The sequence below is a fragment of the Mesoplodon mirus genome (assembly GCF_964341445.2).
Source record: "Mesoplodon mirus genome assembly, chromosome: 8".
NCBI classification, from domain to species: Eukaryota; Metazoa; Chordata; class Mammalia; order Artiodactyla; family Ziphiidae; genus Mesoplodon; species Mesoplodon mirus.
Genome location: NC_138984.1, coordinates 95,292,809 through 95,310,824, shown reverse-complemented (window position 1 = coordinate 95,310,824; position 18,016 = coordinate 95,292,809). Strand labels below are relative to the sequence as shown.

The window sequence follows — 18,016 nt, the reverse complement described above, 5'->3', positions numbered from 1 at the left end:
AACCCACTGAACCAACCTTAGCCACTGGGGACAGACATCAAAAACAATGGGAACTACGAACCTGCAGCCTGCAAAAAGGAGACCCCAAACACAGTAAGATAAGCAAAATGCGAAGACAGAAAAACACACAGCAGATGAAGGAGCAAGAAAAAAACCCACCAGACCTAACAAATGAAGAGGAAATAGGCAGTCTACCTGAAAAAGAATTCAGAATAAAGACAGTAAAGATGAACCAAAATCTTGGAAACAGAATAGAGAAAATGCAAGAAACATTTAACAAGGACCTAGAAGAACTAAAGAGCAAACAAGCAACGATGAACAACACAATAAATGAAATTAAAAATACTCTAGAAGGAATCAATAGCAGAATAACTGAGGCAGAAGAACGGATAAGTGACCTGGAAGATAAAATAGTGGAAATAACTACTGCAGAGAAGAATAAAGAAAAAAGAATGAGAAGAACTGAGGACAGTCTCAGAGACCTCAGGGACAACATTAAACTCACCAACATTTGAATTATAGGGGTCCCAGAAGAAGAAGAGAAAAAGAAAGTGACTGAGAAAATATTTGAAGAGGTTATAGTTGAAAACTTCCCTAATATGGGAAAGGAAATGGTTAATCAAGTCCAGGAAGCACAGAGAGTCCCGTACAGGAAAAATCCAAGGAGAAACACGCCAAGACACATATTAATCAAACTAACAAAAATTAAATACAAGAAAACATAATAAAAGCAGGAAGGGAAAAACAACAAATAACACACAAGGGAATCCCCATAAGGTTAACAGCTGATCTTTCAGCAGAAACTCTGCAAGCCAGAAGGGACTGGCAGGACATATTTAAAGTGATGAGGGAGAAAAACCTACAACCAAGATTACTCTACCCAGCAAGGATCTCATTCAGATTTGATGGAGAAATTAAAACCTTTACAGACAAGGAAAAGCTGAGAGAGTTCAGCACCACCAAACCAGCTTCACAACAAATGGTAAGGGAACTTCTCTAGGCAAGAAACACAAGAGGAGGAAAAGACCTACAACAACAAACCCAAAACAATTAAGAAAATGGTAATAGGAACATACATATTGATAATTACCTTAAATGTAAATAGTTTAACGCTGCCACCGAAAGACACAGACTGGCTGAATGTATACAAAAACAAGACCCATATATATGCTGTCTACAAGAGACCCACTTCAGACCTAGGGACACATACAGACTGAAAGTAAGGGGATAGAAAAAGATACTCCACGCAAATGGAAACCGAAAGAAAGCTGGAGTAGCAATTCTCATATCAGACAAAATAGACTTTAAAATAAAGACTATTAGAAGAGACAAAGAAGGACACTACATAATGATCAAAGGATCGATCCAAGAAGAAGATATAACAACTGCAAATATTTATGCACCCAACATAGGAGCACCTCAATACATAAGGCAAATACTAACAGCCATAAGAGGGGAAATCGACTGTGACACATTCATAGTAGGGGGCTTTAACACCCCACTTTCACCAATGGACAGATCATCCAAAATGAAAATAAATAAGGAAACACAAGCTTTAAATGATACATTAAACAAGATGGACTTAATTGATATTTATAGGACATTCCATCCAAAAACAACAGAATACACATTTTTCTCAAGTGCTCATGGAACATTCACCAGGATAGATCATATCTAGGGTCACAAATCAAGCCTTGGTAAATTTAAGAATATAAAATCGTATCAAGTATCATTTCCGACCACAACACTATGAGACTAGACATCAATTACAGGAAAAGATCTGTAAAAAATACAAACACGTGGAGGCTAAACAATACACTACTTAATAGCGAAGTGATCACTGAAGAAATCAAAGAGGAAATCAAAAAATACTTAGAAACAAATGACAATGGAGACACGACGGCCCAAAACCTATGGGATGCAGCAAAAGCAGTTATAAGAGGGAAGTTTATAGCAATACAATCCTACCTTAAGAAACAGGAAACATCTCGAGTAAACAACCTGACCCTGCACCTAAAGCAATTAGAGAAAGAAGAACAAAAAAAACCCCAAAGTTAGCAGAAGGAAAGAAATCATAAAGATCAGATCAGAAATAAATGAAAAAGAAATGAAGGAAACAATAGTAAAGATCAATAAAATTAAAAGCTGGTTCTTTGAGAAGATAAACAAAATTGATAAACCATTAGCCAGACTCATCAAGAAAAGAAGGGAGAAGACTCAAATCAATAGAATTAGAAATGAAAAAGGAGAATTAACAACTGACACTGCAGAAATACAAAAGATCATGAGACATTACCATAAACAACTCTGTGTCAATAAAATGGACAACCTGGAAGAAATAGACAAATTCGTAGAAATGCACACCTGCCAAGACTGAATCAGGAAGAAATAGAAAGTATGAACAGACCAATCACAAGCACTGAAATTGAAACTGTGATTTAAAATATTCCAACAACAAAAAGCCCAGGACCAGATGGCTTCACAGGCGAATTCTATCAAACATTTAGAGAAGAGCTAACACCTATCCTTCTCAAACTCTTCCAAAATATAGCAGAGGGAGGAACACTCCCAAACTCCTTCTACGAGGCCACCATCACCTTGATACCAAAACCAGACAAGGATGTCACAAAGAAAGAAAATTACAGGTCAATATCACTGATGACAATAGGTACAAAAATCCTCAACAAAATACTAGCAAACAGATTCCAACAGCGCATTAAGAGGATCATACACCCTGATCAAGTAGGGTTTATTCCAGGAATGCAAGGATTCTTCAATATACACAAAGCAATCAATGTGATACACCATATTAACAAATAGAAGGAGAAAAACCATATGGTAATCTCAATAGATGCAGAGAAAGCTTTCGACAAAATTCAGCACCTTTTTATGATAAAAATCCTCCAAAAAGTAGGCATAGAGGGTACATGTAAAAGTATGAGATTAGATCACTCCCTAACACCATACACAAAAATAAGCTCAAAATGGATTAAAGACCTAAATGTAAGGCCAGAAACTACCTAACCCTTACAGGAAAACATAGGCAGAACACTCTATGACATAAATCACAGCAAGATCCTTTTTGATCCACCTCCTAGAGAAATGGAAATAAAAACAAAAATAAACAAATGGGACCTAATGAAACTGCAAAGCTTTTGCACAGCAAAGGAAACCATAAACAAGACCAAAAGACAACCCTCAGAATGGGAGAAAATATTTGCAAATGAAGCAACTGACAGAGGATTAATCTCCAAAATTTACAAGCAGCTCATGCAGCTCAATATCAAAAAAACATACAACCCAATCCAAAAATGGGCAGAAGACCTAAATAGACATTTCTCCAAAGAAGATATACAGACTGCCAACAAACACATGAAAGAATGCTCAACATCATTAATCATTAGAGAAATGCAAATAAAAACTACAATGAGATATCTCTCACACTGATCAGAATGGCCATCATCAAAAAATCTAGAAACAATAAATGCTGGAGAGGGTGTGGAGAAAAGGGAACACTCTTGCATTGCTGGTGGGATTGTGAATTGGTACAGCCACTATGGAGAACAGTACGGAGGTTCTTTAAAAAACTACAAATAGAACTACCATATGACCCAGCAATCCTACTACTGGGCATATACCCTGAGAAAACCATACTTCAAAAAGAGTCATGTACCAGAATGTTCATTGCAGCTCTATTTACAATAGCCAGGAGATGGAAGCAACCTAAGTGTCCATCATCGGATGAATGGATAAAGAAGATGTGGCACATATATACAATGGAATATCACTCAGCCATAAAAGGAAATGAAACTGAGTTGTTTGTAGTGAGGTGGATGGACCTAGAGTCTGTCATACAGAGTGAAGTAAGTCAGAAAGAGAAAGACAATACCGTATGCTAACACATATATATGAAATCTAAAAAAAAAAAAAAAAAAATGTCATGAAGAACCTAGGGGTAAGACGGGAATAAAGACACAGACCTACTAGAGAATGGGCTTGAGGATGTGGGGAGGGGGAAGGGTAAGCTGTGATAAAGTGAGAGAGTGGCATGGACATATATACACTACCAAATGTAAAACAGATAGCTAGTGGGAAGCAGCCACATAGCACAGGGAGATCAGCTAGGTGGTTTGTGACCACCTAGAGGGGTGGGATAGGGAGGGTGGGAGGGAGGTAGACACAAGAGGGAGGAGATATGGGGATATATGTATAACTGATTTACTTTGTTATAAAGTAGAAACTAACACACCATTGTAAAGCAATTATACTCCAATAAAGATGTTAAAAAAATTTTTTTAAAGATTTTTTGGTTGGGCCAACAAAAAATATTTTTCATTGTGTTTCAACTGTTACCTTTTCATTTACACATTTAACTTTTGGTTTCATCTATTAACTGTCCGTATTTATAACCTCAACCTGCCTATAACAGATAACATGCAGACATAGATTTAAGTAGAAAATAGAGATAAAAAATAAACTAATATTTTTTGAATGTCAGTTGTATGTCAGGTACTGAGCTAAGCATTTTGCATATGCTATAGTCACCCATATTTGAGACAGAACAACTGAAGGCATCTTATATAGACGATTGTGTATGTATTTTTTCCTTGAAAATTCTTCATAAAGAATACTACGTAGTCCACAATCCTGAGAATTTTTAAATGTCTTTAGTTACCGATGTATTATTTTCGGTGTTTCCTTTCTAGTCGTTATCCTCAATCCCTTATTATACAGCTTCAAGTTACTTCTGAGTCTGTGCTGAATTGAAACACACAATTTCTTCATATAAGGAAGAGAAGATATATCGTTTGAAATGTTATATGAGAAGTAATTTCAGTCAACTCTTTTGCAAATGTTCATAGCTATTACTACAGCTATTAGTTTTTCAACCAGTTGACTGACTAGAAATCTTGTCTTCCTTTTTGCCTTTCATCTCAGTAGAAACCTTTTTATTGATCAAAAATTTGAAAGTTAAAAATATCCCTTTGGCTTGTCATTTCTAATTAATTCTCTTATTCACCAATCAGGTCGATGACAAACTTTCACTTTGCTTTTATTCATTTATCCATCCAGTACATCTTCACTTAATTCATGTTTGTTGAACATCTACCATGTGCACCTTTTTCTGTGGATATTTCTTTAGTCAACCCCTATGCTCCATGTGCCCAATCAATGTAGGTTTTCCTTCAATTTTGACAGGTATTATCATCTTAAATTTTTAATTTTATATAATATTATGACAGGATCTTTCCAGTTAAATACAGACATCTAGAAATAGATTCAGTGCCCTTCCAGACAGGAAGTAGGAGCTAAATACCAGTAGTTATAATGTCATGAATCAGGAAACTATGACAGGACAACAAAAATAAAACATTCCCTCCTGAGACCCTGTCAAGATCCTCTGGCAGATCAAGACTGTCTGCTCCGCTCCCTAATTCTTCATCCTACAAGTCTCTCATGCAATGAAAATTATACTTTGCAGAATTATTCCAAATGGATAGGTCTGTGAATATGTTATGCTTTCCTAGTCTGCCTTTGGGGATGGAAGATGCTTAATGAGAGGCTGGGGCCTATTCTACACACTGCAGACAACTCCTAGACTCTTACGGATGCTGAGTCAAAAATAAACTTCCATTATGTGCATACTCTATTTGACTTCATTCTCAATGAAGGGAAGCCGCTTCCCAGTTTGAGAAAAAGCAAAGATTACAACCAAAAATGGGGGGAGGGGAGTGTTAAAGATTCAGTAACTAACTTATCCCAAAAGTCCATTGATAGCAAAGATAAATAGGAAAAAGGTACCAATTATGACCTTTTATTCACCATTCACAGATGACTCATCAGCTCAGCAGACAACATATCGGACTCGTCATTGAATTTTATTTTCACTGAAGATGCATACATGAAAGAAAGGCGCTTGGACTTTGGACCCAGGCAGACCTGACTTTGACTTGAGGTCCCATCTTCCATTCACTAACTGAATAACTTCAAAATCCTTGCAACTCTCTGAGTCATAGAGTCCTCAGGTGTAAAGTAAGAACAATGCCAACCATGATCCAGTGGTGTTTTGCGGAAAACAAGAAACATATATAGCAGTTCCTAACAATGCTTGAAGCAAGATAGGGTCTGAATTGATATTAGTTCCCCTTTCTTACCCCATGTGTCTATGCAAAGCAAATTTGCTTTTGGCTTTGAAACATGAACTTTCTCCTCTCCCCCATCAGAATGCATTTTTCAAGCTGTCACAAATCTAAGAAGAGACACTAAGAAATGATTTCAAATAGAGGTATCCATTTAACATCAGAGTTTTTGGAAAGAAAAATTAATAATTATATGTTAAACTTCGTTTTAATTATATTAACGGTGCAGATGCCAATTTTTTCTTGTGCTCTCCTTTTACATTTCATATCTAAGTAAAACTGTATCGTTTTCTTTTTCAGAAAGCCCTTGGGCTAAATGACAGGGTATGGGATCAATTCCAACTGCTATTCCTGATCTACCCCATAGCCTGTTCTTTAACAAGGCTGATAGGTCAAAGATAGAAATAAAATTCTCAAGTCTTGGCTTAGCTGGATCCTGTCCTTAACGTGCTGAGAGACTTTAAGATGTGTTTTACACTTTGCGGGGGAGGGGGGGTTGCGGAGGGGAGAGGTGAGGAGAAGGTTTTATAAGAAATTTTTCTCCACATAGTTTGGTCAGAGTACTGCAATCATCGTCATAAGCAAAAGGGAGAACAATATTGACAGAAAGGAGACCACTTTTATGTTTAGAAGGGAAGATGGCATAGAGTTAACAGTGAAAATCATTCGCTTTAAACTAGAATAGGCAACACAAGTTTTTCCAGGACTTCTGCTACCGTGGGGCTCACAAGTGTGTGTGTGTGCGTGTGTTGGGGGGAGTGGGTCCCTAGCTCCCGGCCCCAGGTCCAACTCACCCAGCTGGAGCTGTTCGCACGTCCGCTCTGGGTTCTTTCCAATCCTGCATCTGTAAATCGCCCCAGGATTGACCACTGAAGTGTTGGCGAGCCAGCTGGCCGTGGGCGCCCCGACTACGAGCCTAAAGTGAGCAATGGGCACGTGCGCGCAGACGTGAGCCGTGCTGCCCACTGAACTCCGGGTCTTCACGGACTCCTCCGCCCACCACTCCGCGCACCCAACCCGCCACCCCAAACTCCAGGGCCTGGCGCCAGAACGCACCCCGGGTGCTGCCACCCCAAGATAAGTTAGTTTCCCGAGCACTTCTCTAGCGAGCTGGCCGTCGCAGGGTTCCCCTCCTGCCTCCCGCGGAGGGAGGAAAGTTTGAACCGGGCAGGGAATCCCTGAGGCGCCTTTCGCTCGCTGCTCTGAGATGCCGAGGGCGCCGCCTCCGACCCCACTCACCATCGGTTTGCCCCGTGGCTGTGCAGCACCACCGAGTAGCCGAACAGGGTGTCGGCGGGGCCCTTGTAAACCACTGCGCTCTCGGTGTCCACGTTGTAGGGGCGCCCGGTCGGGACTCCCAAGCACAGCAGTAGCATCACCGCCTCCCATACGGCGGCCCCTCGGGGGCCCGGCCCGCACCTCGCTTCCGCAGCCATGCGCTCTCCGAGGGGAACATTCAACACCAAACGGCCACTGTCCGTCCCAAAGTTGCGCGGGATGAGACGGTCGGCCAAGGGGAAGAGCGCCCCAAGAGAAGAGGCTCAGCGTGTCCGGCGCAGGCGGGCGGGCGGAACGAGAGGGGGGGGGGAGGGACAGAGGGAGGGAGGGAGGGAGGGGAAGTCAGGCCGCGGCGGGCGGAGCGATTAGAGGTGGCGGGGATGCTGCGCGCCCGCCGGCCCCCACGCCCCGTTTCTGCAGTCTGGAGGTGCGGTGCTCACGTGGTCCCGGGGCGCGGGCCGCTGGGTGGGGTCCCGGGCGCAGTGCGGAGGCGCAGGACCCGATGCCGTCTCCCCGCGCGTGAGACTGTAGGGGGCGCTAGGGGACCTTGGCTGCGCAGAACGCGCGTCCAGGCCGGGGCCTCCTAGTCCCGGAGCACGGCATGACTCCGGGCTCCCGGGACTGCAAGAGTGGAGCCGGAAGGGGTCCGGGGCTTAGCCTTTTATCCGCGATTGAGGCCTAGATGTTAGCGGCGTGGCCCCAATCCGACCCGCGTGCGCCTCACTATGAACGCAGAGGCTCCTCGGCCTGCCCGGAGTGGCCCAAAGGCCGGCCACAAACCTGGGCGCCGGGAGGGACTGGGGCGGGGAACTGTCCTGATCTTTCGTTGATAGTTAAGCGGTATACCTGATTTGGGGGGCAGAAGCAACCACTGGGGAGCCACAGATTAAACACAAAGCGCACTCCCTGAAGGCGCCCGATAAAGACGTTATGGTATATCACTTCAAGACTCAGAACCCTACACCCTTCTATGCCCACTTCCTTCCTCCCCATACTTCCTCTTAAGTCCGGGCTGCTTGCTTGAGGAGCAGTGGCTCGAGCTGAAAGGCACAGGCAGGCAGTTTAGGTTGTTGCTGAGTCCAAGGGCGAGTCTGGGTTAAGGAAGCACTGTGACTTGCCTCACTTCAACGGATTCCTCCCTCTGGTTCTTGATGCTCCCCCTTTCCATCAGCATCCACTCAGTTCCTCCGGATACACCTGCCATCAGGGCTTAGACCCAGCTGAGGTCAAGAAACAGACACCATAATGAGCCTCTGAAAATGCGCTGGGGGCCCACAGCACAACACACCTGAACCGTGTTTGATTCTCGTCCTAATTAATCCAGGTGTGCCTCAGGTTTCTTTCTAGAGCAACCAGAGACAGCCATAGATAATTAGGCCGGTATTTGCAGGAGATGCAGGTACAGTTATTAATTATTACTGTATGAAAAAAAAAGAGAAAGAAACAGCATTCATCAAATGGTGTGTGTGTGCACATGTGCATTAAAACCATACTGAAATAGCACCTCTGAAGTTGTAAAGGCAGACACGTAATTAAAATACTTGTTCATTTACTCAGCATATTCACTGAGCAGGCACTTTGCTAGGTCCACAGGAGGCCACGGTGAACAAGGCAGGACCAGCTTTCAGGAAAATTTTCAGTCAAGTGGTAGACAAACATTACTAACTAGAGAAAGTTCTGGATGCTTTAGGGACAGTTAGAGTTGAAGGACAAGGAGGGTTGTTAGGCTAAAGCACTTTGAAAGGAGGGATGTGGGACAGGGCGAGCAGGGCCAGGCAGAGGAAGCAGAAGAGGTGGTTTGGCTAGAGCAGTTAGCGGCTCCCAGACAGGATCGTACAATATGAGGCTGAGTAGGGAGGCAGGGACACGCTGTGAACCTCCTAAGCCAGGTTAGGAGTGTTTATGCTGGAGCTAAAAGGAGGCTGTTGGAGGACTGGTCTGGATCAGCTGCGGGTTTCGGAAGCCCTCACACGCCCTCCAGGCACTGGCAGTGTCAGAGCCACTGATCTGAACCCCTACCTCTTTCTTTCCCTCCTTTCGGAAGACAGAAAACCTAACTTTGCAGGCTCCTGCAGTAATGAGTGGTGAGATGAGGGTGGTCTGAACTAGGAAGGAGCAGGAGGGATAGAGGAAACAAGAGATTCAAGAGATATCTGACGATCAGAACCCGACAGAACGTGGTGAAAGCATTGGTAAAGACGCATGTGGAGCTGAGATAAAGGAGTCAGGATGATGCCCAAGTTTCGAGTCTGGGATCTGGGAATATGGTGCTCATTCACAGAGAAAAACACTGGAGGAATGAGGTTGTGTGTGTGTGTGTGTGTGTACACAGATGGGGGAGCATTGGTTTTAAATTTTAGACAGGTGGAGTTTGAGATGCTTGTGGAGTGTTAGGATATTCTAGCCAAACCCAACCCAATTATTTTTACTCTTTTGTCAACAGACAAAACAAGGGGAGTAGTAATCCTCTTATTATTCTCAATAAGGTAGAAGGCAAATAATGGTACGTGATAAATCTATTGTAAACATGAAATGAAACGGCTTCCAGAAAGTAGTTATTAGGGTCCACGGTGAATGGTCCTGCTCTGTTTTTCCACTCAGGGCATATTTGTTTCTGGGTAGATCGACATCCTCATTTCAATCCAGTTCTACAACTAGCTCATCATTCTGAAATAAGCTTGCTGCCACAAAATTTCCAGTTGAGGCCCAAGAAGCAGGTATATCAAAGGCCCTCACACACCCTCCAGGCACTGGCAGTGTCAGAGCCACTGATCTGAACCCCCACCTCTTTCTTTCCCTCCTTTCACCAAAATCTTATACAATGAAATCCACTCAACACAATTCTTTCACAGGATAACTAAGAGGAGAGTGGCCAGTAGACCACTTCATAGGGCAGGACCTAATTTCTGTGATGGTCGTTATGGTTATGATTTCACTACATTTGCAGAAACAGCCACCCTTTATGATCTCATACACTATGGTAGCCCCGAGTTTTCTTCCTCCAAGGCTTAGAGAACAGTCCATGTTTCCTAAGTCGGGAGAAATGAAGGGTATTTAACATTGCTATTACAGAGCCTGAAGATACTGCTATATCCCCAATCAATTACTTTTGCAGGCAAGAGTGAGAATCAGGTGGGGGGTGGAGAGCGTGTAGGAAGGAGAACAGAAAGACTTTTTAAAACTTCTTATGCCAATCACTCACTCTCAACTGAACCAAAATATTCAGTCATTCAATTAATGTGTCATTTGATTAATATGTTTCAAGTGCCCACTGTGTGCTAGGAGATGCATTAAGGTCTCAAAGACAAAATACAAGTGATTTCTATCCTTGGTGAGAAGTCCTCCCCAATAGAGAGGATTCTTATATGGGCTCGCCCAATTTCTCAGCTGTTATCAAGAATGAGCATTTCTCCTTGAAAGGCTCTGTTTTCATGACACTTATTGAGCCCTTCCCTTCTTTCTATCTGGCCACTCCGAGTTTCCTTTGCTGGCTTCTTTCCCTCCACCCCAAGTGTCGGAAAGGCCTATGGCTCCATTCTGAGCCCTCTTTCCTTCTCTTTCTCTCCTTCTTAAGAGCTCTAACCAATTTCCTGTATCTTTAAATACCAACTAAATAATCCCACTAAATACCACCATGATTCCCCCAGTTTGTGTCTCTAGCCTGGACCTCTCTTCTCAGCTCCAGACCCACATGTTTTACTGCCTACCTGACATCTCTACTTGGATGTCTACTGGGCATGGCGCACGTAACATGTCTAACACTGAATTCTGACCCGAATCTCAACTGTTCCTCCACTCAATCTTTCTTTCCCCAAAACAGCACTCCATCTGCCGGGTTGTTCAGACCAGAAACTTGGAAAGTAATTCTGAGTCCCCCCTCTCTCTCTATTCCCCACATCTAATCCATCAGTAATTAAGTTCTATTGATGGACCTTCAGAATATATCTCCAGCTCATCCATTTGAAGAGCTTCTTCTGCCCTGCTACTACCCTCTTCCAAGTACGGTAATCTCATCTGAACTGTTCAGTAATCCAAGACCTGATCTCCCTATTCACCCCATCCCCACATCATCGATTTTCTACATAGAAGCTGAAGTGAATTTTTAGAATTCTAAATCAAATCATGCAGGCCACTCCCTTGCTTAAATCCTTTTTTGTTTTTTTTTTAAGACTTATTTATTTATTTTGGCTGTGTCGCATCTTAGTTGTGGCACGGGGGATCTTTCGTTGCAGCGTGCAGGCTCTTCATTGTGGTGTGTGGGCTTCTCTCTAGTTGTGGTGCTGAGGCTCCAGGGCCCATGGCCTCTGTAGTTTTACATGGGCTCTAGTTGAGGCGCATGAGCTCAGTAGTTGGCTCGCAGGCTTAGTTGCCCTGCGATATGTGGGATCTTAATTCCCTGACCAGGGATCGAACCCTCATCCCCTGCATTAAAGGTGGATTATTTACTACTGGACCACCAGGGAAGTCCCTGCTTAAATCCTTTAAATAGTTTCCCATGCTCTTCTAGTACAAACCACACTTAACATGGCCTCCAAGGACTGGCCTCTTTGATCTGGCCTCTGACTATATTGCCAGCTCACACTGGCTTTCCTTAAGTGCATCAAGGTTTTTTTCATTCTCTGTGCCCTTGCCCATATTGTTCCCTCTGCCTGAAGGCACAACCTCTGACTTCTCACATGATTCCTCTCTTTCTTCAGTCTCAGTTGAAAGATCTTCTTCTCACAGATGATTTTCCTGCCCATCCACTTAAAATAGGTCACCATATTGCAGTCCACCCTGTTCATTCTCTTCATAGCTCTTTAATTTATAATCACAGATGTCTTTGTCTTTTCATTTTGTCTTCCTCTCTAGAGCACAAGGGCAGAACACATGTTGTGTTGTTACGTTATTCACCACTCTATCTCCAGCACCTGATATGCTGCCTGACCAACAGCAGGTGTGCAGTCAGTATTTTTGAATGGCCCTTGCATGATTTGGACTTTTAACATCACTAATGTCATAAACTGAAAGAAATCTGGATATTTATAAGTCTATGTTCATGCATTATGCATGTGTCCTTTGGCAGATTCAAAGATGTACTATAAAACATGGGTCTTACTCTTAATCAGCTTATAATTTATAAGGAGAGATATGATATGCCTTGAGAAAAAGAAAAGAAAAGAAAAAGCAACCAGAAAAGTTGGAATAGGGAGGGAGAGGAGAATGTGTTTGGATAATGCTGGCTGGGTTCTAGAGATGAGTCTGAGATACTGGTGGAACATCCATAGACATGTCTAGCAAGTAATTTTTTTTTTTTTTTTTTTTGCCGTCGGTACGTGGGCCTCTCACCATTGTGGCCTCTCCCGTTGCGGAGCACAGGATCCGGACACACAGGCTCAGTGGCCATGGCTCATGGGCCCAGCCGCTCCGCGGCATGTGGGATCTTCCCGGACCGGGGCACGAATCCATGTCCCCTGCATTGGCAGGCGGACTCTCAACCACTGCGCCACCAGGGAAGCCCCGCAAGTAATTTTTAAGATTTTTTTTTTTATGTTTTCTTTAATAGATATTTTTAAATTACCAAAGTAAAGCATGTAACGTGTAAAACAATTAGTGATGCATAAACAATATGTTTGCGATCTCTTCCTGACTCCCTCTAACCCAACCTTCTAAAGTGCTCCCTTTCCCCAAGTAAAACAACTGCTTCCAAGTGCTTGTCTCAAGGTCTGCTCTTGGGGGATCTGAGCTACGACATAGGAGATAAGTTTTTTCACAGTAGTAAAGTTCCCAACATGAAACAAAAAGCTCTTTTATCCTTATAGGTAATATTAGTCCAAATTTCCTGGTGCTTGAATATAAATATCGACTAGGTTCCTTTTTAAAAAAAACACGAAATAATGCTTCTCCTCATTATAAGAGTTCTGAAATCTGCTGAGAAACTGTGTAAAACATACCTCAGAATCCCCAACTCTGGAAGACCTGGAGACTGGGGCATTTATCCAAGGACTCACCCTCTACTGGTGGAGGGCTAACCTCGCCACACTTACAGGTTGCACTTGTTCTCAGGCAAGCACGCTCCCAAATGCCAGAGGAGTCCTCAGTGGGAGATGAGGGACACAGGCACCTGAGCAGGGAAGCTGCCAACCTTCGGAAACTGTACAGGCCAGGGGAGCTCTGGGAGCTCAGGTGGCCCAAGGGGCGGGGGGCATCGACAGCATTGGCCACAACTGTCAATCAAAACCATACACGGTTTGTTAGTGTTACTCAAGCTTGGTTTTTAATCTCTTAAGTTTTCTCTGGTTGGCTGGGGAAAACGAGTGAATGTGGATAATGCACTTTAATGCAGTACTTAGAACATAATCAATACTGAAAAAAATAGTAGCCCTTTCTCCTTCATCCTTCGTCTCTTATCATCATGGTTAATGATGCAATTTGTATAGAAATAAACTACCAACAGAAATAAACTCTGTATAGAAATCTGAGTTCAGTGCCAATGACTCATGTAGAAGGTTGTTTAAGTTAATAAAAGGCATTTTCTGTCTCTATTTGCTTCTGTTTATTTATTCACTCATTCAACAAATATTTACTGAACACCTATTATGTATAACTGAGAGATGTTATGCATAACATGGCAGACAGATTTGGGATTCTTTTCCTCTTGATACTTTTATCCCCGTCACTTTTCAGTACATTGACATACATAAGCAGATGCTTTTTTCTACAACTATGAATACATCATTTCCTTTTCAGAGACTCTTAATGGCTCCTCCCCCAACTCAGCCCAATTAAATTAGAATTTCTTGCCTGGGGCCTAATACCCTCCATGCTGGGCCTCAAACTAACTTTCTTTCAACCCATCCCAAACATAGCCTATTTTTCCTTCCCTCTGGAAATGTTCCCTTTAGTTTGGGAAATTAACAGATCAAGAAATAACTATTTGAGCCAGTAGGTAACAAATACCATACAAAATGGTGCCTAACAGAAATTCAACAGACACGTTTCTTCTGGCTGGATTATTCGGGGCAATTTTTCTGGAATAGAAGGACAATTTTGAGAAATTTCACTTTTTATCAGTCTTTTTTACAACTCCTGAAACTACTGATACTTTATAACTTCTTAAACTAAGTCTATTTCATGCTTCAGTTCAGAAGAAGAAACAACTGTTTCTCTTGTTACAGTGTATAAAGGACCTAGTATAAAACCATTCTCCCCTCAGAGCACATAGCTATTATGTGACAACATTCTATCTCATAAGTAATCTGATCTGGAAGATTGGATTTGTGCACTGGAATGATTTAACAACTGGTCAATGCACAAGATCTCAAAGGTTCACAAGACACACAGTTTACAGCATCACTCTTCTTCTATTATCAGAGGTTAGAGTCCATGTAAAAGGGCTATACAACAGCGTCTTATCTGAAGCCTTTCATACGCATGACCTCATCTTGAAAAACCGAGTTCCTAGGCACTTTAGAAAAGGACATGGTAAATAAACAGTGTAAAATTGGTTAATCATGGGTAAAGTTTTATCACACAACAAACGTTTATGTACACATATCCCAAGTACTCTGCGGATACAAGAAGTTAAAGATGTGCTCTTATTCTTGAATAGCTGGCAATCTAGATAGATAGATAAATCTGGCAATTTAATTTAGATAGACAACACATGCAGACCTCAAACCAGAAAACAATTTCAAAGCAACTTACAAAATATGTTGTGAATATAGCAAAATCTATATAATGTAATTGTGATGCTTTCAGAATAGCAAAAGGTTTTCTTGGGGGATTAAAAGAAATAAATTTAGTTTAATCTTTCTTTTGTTTTGTTTTCTTTTTTTTTTAAAATCAGAGCAAACTGGGGGAACACAGAGATTAGTTTTTGTAGACTAGATAAAAGAGGTAAGAAAACATCAGAAACTAAAATATCATCAGTAAATAGGAGGAATGTATACAGTGGAAAGAGGCTACACCACTTTGTAAGGACAATAGTGCAAAATAAGAGAAATAATTTAATGCACAAAAGTTCCCTGAATTGCTTAAAAACCCAAAGAAACTTTGGGAAAATAATTATAATTTGGATTAGTAAAACGTAATGAATAATACTACAAATACAAAAATAATTTCAGCTCTATCTCACATCTATGCATTGGAAGTCAGCAGACAGCTTGGATATTCTATTTTTGGTGCACACTGAAAAGCTTTGTTTATAACAGTTGCACAGTATATTGACCCAATAAAGTAAATTCCCTCTGTTTACAGAAACTTAAAAAACTATTTTGGTTTTAAAACCACATGCTGTTCATAAGGAACTCATCAGAACTGTAGATGAAAGTGAAAAAAAAATCTCAGACCCATTTTTTTTATTACTGGCCAAAGGATGGTAATACTAATTCAATACAATTATATATATATTATATATATATATATATATATATATATATATATAATATATATAATATATATATATTATAATATATATATATATATATATAATATATATATATTATATATGGTGGATTGTAGAGCTACTTCTTACTCTTTTCATTGCTTCATGTAAAAATCAGTAGGCTTTTTAAAAACCAGTTTTAGAAACCATACAGGGATTTAGGAGACATGAAACTGATAACAGAACTGCCCTTATATTTTTACAGCTTTTTTTAAAAATCCATCTTTATTGGAGTATAATTGCTTCACAATGCTGTGTCAGTTTCTGTTGTACAACAAAGTGAATCAACCATATGCATACATATATCCCCATATCTCCTCCCTCTTGAGCTTCCCTCCCACCCTCCCTATCCCACCCCTCTAGGTGGTCACAAAGCACTGAGCTGATCTCCCTGTGCTATGCGGCTCCTTCCCACTAGAGCTAGCTATTTCATTAAACTGAAAGGGTTCACTTAGATTGTCACTAAAGTTTTCCACTCTCCAAATGTTATTGTTTTAAGTTACCATTCACAACCAGAGAATCCTGTTCTTACAGAGCATGCAGTAGGAATCAAAAAGCACACACAGACAGATAGGCAGGTGAAGGGCATTCAATTCAGTTGCTGATTCTTTTCAAGAAGGTGAGATGAGCAAGTGCAAGGAGAAAAATATGAATCTTGAATAAATGTCAACATCTACATGTCTATATGTCAATGTCTATAATTGGATATCTTATCTATCTATCATTTATCTTATCATATGCTGGCTTAGGTAAATATATGCAAATAGAGAAGTTTAACTCATATATGTGTCTTCTGATAAATGACCAAAAAGTAAATTGTGCTTGTGTGGGTCTTTACAATTTACAAAGTACATTTTCCAAGCTGTGCTAAAGTAGATGTGAAGTAATTATCAATAAAGCTTGTACGGTGTAAAAGGAAATAATACAAAATGCAACATGGTAGCCAAGACTACATTTTAAAATTAAAAACCAAAACCAAAAACAAAACCCCATGGGGACATGATTTTCATCAGAGGCTTAATCTGGAATTTCTTCTTCTCATCTGTAAGTGAGCAAGTAAGATCAGCACTGCAAAACTCAGAGATGAAATGTCAGAAATCATCTAGACAGATCACAGACAGACCTCGGGGACAGGGAGAACCACAAAGACAGAGCATTCCTGGAGTAGTACAGACCTGATGAAAATGATTTTGCAGTGTAATTGGAAAACACTGGAACCTCTGTTAATAGAGACTGGGCTTTGAGTGAAAAACTGAGAAGTCTCTGTATCTAGAATGAACTGGGGTTTTTTTTCAATTAATTTTTTTTATTAGAGTATAGTTGATTTACAACATTGTGTTAGTTTCTGCTGTACAGCAAAGTGAGTCCGTTATACATATACATATATCCACTCTTTTTTAGATTCTCTTCCCATAAAGGTTATTACAGAGTACTGAATAGAGGTCCCTGTGCTATACAGTAGGTTCTTATTAGTTATCTATTTTATATATATATTTTTATATATATATCTATTTTATAGATATTTTTATATATATATATATATCTGTTTTATATATAGTAGTGCGTATATGTCAATCCCAATCTCCCAATTTATCCCTTCCCCCCCTTTCCCCCTTGGTAACCGTAAATTTGTTTTCTACATGTGTGACTCAATTTCTGTTTTGTAAATAGGTTCTAGAATGAACTGTCTTCTAAAAGGAAGTGCACCTCAGGTCCTATTAATGTGATACAAGTACAAACTGGGGCATGGAGGTAAAGGATGTACAGGAACCAGGTCAAAGAACAGATAAGAAACAGCATTGACCATGCCAGCAAGAATTTTCTTGGCCACAACTGAGTAAAGATTATTACTGATTCTTCAGGGAGGACAGATTGAAAATTACTATCTGAAGTCTAACCTAGCTGATTTTTAAAAATTAGTAGTACTGGGGCTTCTCTGGTGGCGCAGTGGTTGAGAGTCCGCCTGCCAATGCAGGGGACACGGGTTTGTGCCCCGGTCCGGGAAGATCCCACATGCCGCGGAGCGGCTGGGCCCGTGGGCCATGGCCGCTGAGCCTGCGCGTCCGGAGCCTGTGCTCCGCAACGGGAGAGGCCATGACAGTGAGAGGCCCACGTACCGCAAAAAAAAAAAAAAAAAGTAGTAGTACTGTAAGTCACATGTAGTTCACATTAC

The 18,016-nt window shown here is 41.3% G+C and overlaps 1 protein-coding gene across 1 annotated transcript in view; it reads right to left on the bottom strand.

Moving 5' to 3' along the window:
• The window catches only part of ITGA4 (integrin subunit alpha 4), an 86,317-nt gene extending 78,313 nt beyond the window's left edge, over positions 1-8,004 (bottom strand). Inside the window, exons 1-2 of the mRNA XM_082631179.1 lie at positions 7,380-8,004; positions 6,935-7,056 (exon numbers count right to left, since the gene is read on the bottom strand). Coding sequence (XP_082487305.1) covers positions 6,935-7,056; positions 7,380-7,576 — 319 coding nt within the window. The 5' untranslated portion in view covers positions 7,577-8,004. The remainder of the gene's footprint in view (positions 1-6,934; positions 7,057-7,379) is intronic.
• Positions 8,005-18,016: the final 10,012 nt, after the last annotated feature.